The following is a 6,749-nucleotide window of genomic DNA, read 5'->3' as shown; positions in this document are numbered from 1 at the left end:
CAATACCATTTCAATTTTATCCCATTATTATTCATTTGGTTGGGAGTTGGGACCAACTCTTCCACCCCAACCACACTCTCCGCTTCTCACAATCAATAACTTGTAACTTCAAATTATACCAATATAAGTATTTAATTTATTTTTAATAGTAATATGTTGTTTTTTTATTTATTTTGAATTTGCTAAGTTGATTTTAAAATATTAATGTATTGAGTACCGAATATATTTTCCACTCTAACCACACTCTTCTATGGCAGATATTTAACTTCCCTATATATATACATTTGAAATTGAATTGTTTCAAGAATAAAGCGTATAATATTTTTATTAGAAATCATTTTTCATAAATATAATTTCGAATCGTAATATAATTAGAGGAAAACAGATTAGATGATTAAATTGAACTAAGATTAAAGGAGGGCAGTGGACAATTTTACAGCCAATTCACATCTAAAAACATATATAATTAATTAACTAACCTCTCAAGCTATCATATCTCACGTTAATTGCACTCATAATTAGTACCCATGAGATTGTCCCAACTCACTGCCATAAAAAAAACACCCTTTATTAATATCTGCCAAAATAGAAAATTTAAAAAAAAATTACCTTTTGATACTTAGGCAAAATTATTACAACTATTATTATTGCAGCAAAATCATGAGGTTGCTAGAAGGATAATTTAATAAAAGGGCTGAATGGTCATTTTGCGTATATATAAATGGTTCGCCACTGCGATTCTTTATACCTTGAATCGACATTTTGTATAATACTATAATGTCTCAATTTTTTATTGTATAATGATATTATATGTTTTTATTTTTATTTAATTTTATGTATCTACAACTATGTATGTAAACCTCGTATTACTTAATTATATATTGAAAAAAAAAGATTATATATAAGATAAAATTAAATAAAATACAAGATATGATATTCTTTTAAATTAAATTAAGTTGGGTTATGCTTAATTTCGTTTGGATTTCAATGTGAACTAACATATATTGACTGCAAAATATATGGTAAGGATAAAGTTTATTGTGCTTTTAATATTTTTTGCTTAGTCTTTATGTGATTATTGCTTTTTTATTAAATTGCATTAAGTCTTTGAATGGAAATGCAATATAATATCAAATTATAATTGAAAAATTTTTGTATTCGCGTGATTTAGGTATAGATTGACATGATTTTCTACCTCCAGAATGTATAATATATGTTCAGATGTAACGATTTATTATTTGTAGATGTACATTAATTAATAGATAAATGAATCGGGTCAAAAGTAGCACAATTAATTACTTTATAAATATAAAAGTGAGATCACCTATGTGTACATATGTAAAACAAGACGTACAATGACAAGTACAATCAAAATAATAAACTTACTTTCTAAATAAAAGGAGGGGGGGGGGAGCGAGATTAACTATATGTATTCGATGTTATGTAAATTTATTAAAATAATTTATAAAATAAAAAAAAAGTGAGATTAACAATATATATTGAATGTAAAGCAAATATATTAAAATGATGTATAATATTATTTTTTATATACCAAATATATGAAACATAAAAGTAGGATAAGATTTAATTTTCTTTTGGCCCATTGTAAGGTAAACATTAATCTTTATGAAGACTGTATTTGTTTGGATTTGGCAGTAAAAGTGAGTAGATTTTGGGCAGAAATGAGTGTAAAAGAGGAGAAACCCAAATGGGCAAATAAGTCATCATAACACAAAAATGAATGAGGATTATAATTGCAGAAGAGGGAGAGAGAGGAAAAGGGCAAATATTGGAAATGAGGAGTTAGGATGACAAAAATAGTGAGATAATAATTAATAAAAGGGGGTTGGGATTACATTTATTGAAAGACGAAAATAAAAACAAAAGAGAATCGATTGTATTTGTGGGCTGTGGTGGTGGTGGTGATGATGATGGGGGTGCGTCGGTTCGGACCAATCCAAACCATCATTGCGAATCTTCGGACGGCCGAGTCCTACCATCATTTTTTCTTCAATGCCCGAAAACCCCTTCTCCACAGGAATTACCAAGAATGCCCATGCCTAGCCCCATCATTCACATGACGCCATCCTCCTCCCTAAAAAACAACTCATCATCATAATCATAGTGTAATGGAAGGGGAAGAACATTAAATCCTTGCCTATGGAACCCTCCTTCCATGCTTACACATGCATGATTACCGTGGCAGTGAGACAAGAGAGAGAAGAGAGAGTGAGTGACTGAGTTTACTTCTCTCTCTCTCTTTTCTGCTTTCCCAGATTTTCTCTCTCCAACTTTTTGCACTATATATATTTCATCTGCTGTTGCTCTTTCTCACTCACTCCTACAAACAAAATTATACTCCCCACTCTCACTTCTCTCTTTTACTGCCAATTCAAGAGGAAAGAAAGAAAGAAAGAAAGAAAATAACCCTTCTCTATCTCGTCCAAGAAACTCTTCTTCTTCTTTGAAAAGGTGATCAAGAGAGGCCCACTTCCCTCTCTCTCTCTCTTTGTTTATTCTTTCACCAAGAAAGTTAGGCAAAAAGCCTTGTGAATGTCTGCGTTTTCTTGGTAGAGTTGCGAACAACTTTGGTTTGTTATTCTTGTTTTCTGCCAACACCACACAAAATCTCAACAACTCTGCATGCTACACACACACTGCCATTAACCCCACTTCTCTCTCTCTCATTCTTTCTGTGATGGCTACATAAACATATTTCTAACATTCACGTCTTAGGTCCCCATATATATGTGGTGGTTACGAGGAGGAATGTTTTTATGTGTGTCTATATATTTATATATATAACTCCTATATTCTTTTAGGAAAAAAAAAAAAAAACACTTTGTAATGTGAAGTTTGTTTTGTTTGGACGATACTTTATTCTTTGTCTTTGTAGGAAGGGGACAAATTAAAAGAAAGAATCCATTTTCTAATTGAGTGCAGATTTGGACAACCTCATATTCTTATGCTCTTTCTCTAATTTCCATTACTATTTAATACTTTTTCACATTAATTCATTAAAATCATCATCTCAATTCTCATAAAAAAATGATGATGATGATGTAGTATATATATATTCTTAATATATGTTGTAATTTGTCTTCTCTTTATTGTTGAACAGAAATGGAGAAACTGAACTCAAAGCTTTATCTGGAGAACTGCTACATCATGCAGGAGAACGAGCGGCTGAGGAAGAAGGCAGAGCTTCTGAACCAGGAGAATCAGGCCCTCCTCAATGAACTCAAGCAGCGCCTCGCCGCCGCCGGCGCTGATCTCACATCCCCCTCCACCTCCTCCAAGTCCGGCAAGAAATCCAAGAAGTGAGATATCAGTAGTTCAATTGGAGCCCACCTCTCTCTCCCCCTTTTTCTATGTTGACGACATTTTAGGATGATGAAGAAAATAGTGAAGGAAATTAGTAGTAGCAGTAGTAGTAATAGTGGTGGCTTCCAGTCTCTGTTACATAGGGAGTATAGTTAGCTTCTCATCCTTTTTTTTGTTTATTAGACTTTTTACATATTTTTGTTGGCTGCAATGTCTCTCCACTCAAAAACATCTTCTCACTCACTCTCATCATCATCTATATATCAATATTAATTATTATCACTACTATTATTTCTGACATTTCTTATGCTCACAAATACTTATATTGATGCAATCTTAAAATACCAAAGAAACATGCAAACCATTCTCTTCCATAATTATTAACCACAACAATTTGCCAACAAAAGTAAGGTGGAAATGAAAACAGGGGAACTCAAATTTCAATAGGGATTAAAAATCAGCATATATATATATATATGTATGTATTATAATTCAATAATTTAGAATCATTGCTAAGTTGGTAGTATATGAAGAAATTGAATTGTTAAAGTGCAGCCAAAAATGGAAGATTGAAGATTGAAGCAGAGGGGGTGGGGTCTTATTTTTGGCCCTTTAACATTAACACTCTTGTTATGTCTGCCTTTTTCTTTTTTCCCTTTCTTGTTTTTCTATTCCTAACTTTGCATCAATCAACTCCTATATATGTTCACCTATAAATTTAATTTTGTGTCATTATGCTAATTATACATTATCAGACCGATTATCTCATCATATAAGTGTATATACAGCAATAAAATTTTGTAAGATAAATGTAAATCCCACAACATTACCCCATACTACGCACCAACTACTCAATGTTTCATGAGTTTTGACGACCTTAAAACGTGTAGTATCAAAATTACACCTAGAAAAATCTTAGAATCACATTATACTTGTGTGTTTTTCTATACAATAATTATTACCCACTAATCATCATGTTACGTACCACATATGATGAGGTTAAAGTAAAATATGAGTGTATAACGTTGTTGGAGGGAATTTGTTTATGACAAGGTTCTCATATGAATATTCCGAGTCTAATTTGTTTAAAAGTACACATCTTGTCTCAATTTTGTGTGCTGCTACTTCCAACAGTGAGTTTTAAAATCGGTAATAATTTGAAATTTGACGTGATGCTGTAGCAACAAAGATCCAATCATGATATACCAATATATATTAATTTTTTTTTTTTTTGGTAATTTCATATATACCAACTTAAATAGCCAAGATCACCAACATGGTGGACTAGTGTCAAACGTGCAGCTTTTTTTACTTAATTAAACCTCAGCGATAATGTAAAGTTTGCAATTTTATGTGAATGTACTATAAAATAATGGTGATCGACTAATGTGTTTTTCTTTTTTTTAGGTAAAAGCGATGGATTATTATTATCTATCAATCAATAATTTACTGAAGGTAGACTTGATATATTAATATTGTACTTGCCATATAATTAATTCAAATTCGATGAAATGTTACAATTTTGTATGGGTACAACTACAATAACCAAATTGAGCTATGTCTGATTCTATATATATATATATATATATATATATATATTAGAATGCTTATGTTGTTCATAGTGGTTATTGAACATGAAAAAAATTAAATAGCCCAGGAAATTGGTAAAAAGCTATATATTGCGATTATCTTATTATAGAAGCGAGTTTTTCAAAAATTATATATTTTCCAAAAACTATTATGTTTTTTGGGCAAGTTTACAAAGTTATGGTCTCTATAGTATATGAAGTTTTCATGGCAGCATCGAAAATAAAATTAAGAATATATTATAATTCAATGTTTCAATAGTATTTTCAAAGTTATATTTTCTTAATAGTAACTTGGTAATTTTTGTCTTTTGTAGAACTTGGAAAAATTCAAAGAATGCATGCAGTCCATTTCCATTCTCATTTTTTAAATATATAGTTAATATAGAGCAACTTATAGTAATTTAAGGAATGGCAATGGTTGGGGGCCGTATGTTCGAAATTGAAATTAATATTTTCTTGTATCCTCATTTATAATATATAATAAAATAATCTCATATTCCTTCACAAATAATTAAATTTAGTTTTCTCTTGGAAAAAATAATACGTATAAAATTGGCTTGTCAATGAGATTCTACGGTTGGGTGTGAGTGATGGGCGGATCTAATGAGGGAAGACGTCATCAAATCTCAATGCACATGAACAAAGTCAATGAAGGGTTGTGATTATTATGATTAAGCTTCAATTGATTTGATAGGTTTTGGAGCTCGGTACGTATAAGTATACATACACTGATATACATATACATATGTTGTCATGGACATGACATGGATCACGTCATCGCCCACAGGTTGACCATCACAACCAAACAACGTAGCTACCATGATCATCTGCCCTGCCAACGCACCTTTGTCTTTTCACTTAGACATTTGTCTCTACCTTTTACTAAAACTCCTGTTTTTTCTTTGCCTTCAAATTGCAATTTTCAGGCATGGCAACCGGGCCCCCCCCTGCCCCGGACCCTTTCCTCCATGGGTGAGTTTGAGGTAAACTAAATGAGTTTGAATATTAACTTTACAAACTTGGAAATGAATTTCGAGTTTTGGTTCACATCTGTCCCAAACCCCACTTTGAATTAGTAGTGAATAGCATATGGGTAAATTATGGGACCGACCAAACCCATTTAACATTCAGCTTGTTGCCATCCCTAATTTCGACAACGCCAAAGCAACATGTATTGTTATTTAGACAGCTCTACGAGCACTTGATTGGTTGGGACCAACTCGTCTCCCCAATGTACATCATATGACTTCATTGCCAAAATGAGGGTAAGGGGCACATACATAGATATGAGATATATGCATGTATGTCAGCAGGTCAATAAGTCAAATTAGATGGTAGGGCATGAATGATGATTGGGTAGACAAAACGGACCTAGAAAATTTAAGGCAAAACTTGAAGCAGCCCTTGAATGAATATTTGCATATAGAGATTACACTAGGATTCTTTGATGTTACATAATACTTTTTTCTTTTACTTTTTCTTTCGAGAAGACATACTCTTTCCTATGCTTTGATTGAGTATCCTCAGTGGATCTTTGAGTCATCAAACCAGTATCTTGGACATCATTTCTTTCTTATACAGAATCCCCATCATAGCACTTTAGATATGTATGCTAGAACTGAAAATTAGCAAATTGGTTGGATCATGGATTCAGTTATATATTTGTATTTTGTTTGTATATGCCAACACTGCACAGCCTAAGTTTTCTCATGAAGAAGGAAACAAAGTTGCAGGTTTTTTCTTACCTATTTGGTTAAGAATAAGACCATATACTAGAAATTCTGTGTGTTACTATTCTGATTCCTAAATGAAACTTGAGATGTCATAGACAGAGAG

At 32.0% G+C, this 6,749-nt stretch overlaps 1 protein-coding gene across 2 annotated transcripts; it reads left to right on the top strand.

Moving 5' to 3' along the window:
* On the top strand, window positions 1,824-3,606 carry LOC105174081 (protein LITTLE ZIPPER 3). Of its 2 annotated transcripts, none has more exons than XM_020697708.1 (2): window positions 1,824-2,570; window positions 3,122-3,606. In XM_020697708.1, exon 2 carries the CDS (start codon window positions 3,124-3,126, stop codon window positions 3,322-3,324), a length of 201 nt encoding a protein of 66 aa, XP_020553367.1. In that variant the 5' UTR covers window positions 1,824-2,570; window positions 3,122-3,123; the 3' UTR covers window positions 3,325-3,606. The 2 variants fall into 2 exon arrangements, with proteins under 2 accessions (XP_020553367.1, XP_011094366.1); XM_011096064.2 differs by having other exon boundaries at window positions 1,831-2,472.

This window comes from Sesamum indicum, linkage group LG11 (assembly GCF_000512975.1).
Source record: "Sesamum indicum cultivar Zhongzhi No. 13 linkage group LG11, S_indicum_v1.0, whole genome shotgun sequence".
Classification (NCBI taxonomy): domain Eukaryota; kingdom Viridiplantae; phylum Streptophyta; class Magnoliopsida; order Lamiales; family Pedaliaceae; genus Sesamum; species Sesamum indicum.
This window is presented reverse-complemented; position numbering and strand designations above follow the sequence as displayed.

Bases quoted from the DNA above. Each gene is read 5' to 3' on its own strand.
- LOC105174081 (XM_020697708.1), top strand. From the start codon at position 3,124: ATGGAGAAACTGAACTCAAAGCTTTATCTGGAGAACTGCTACATCATG.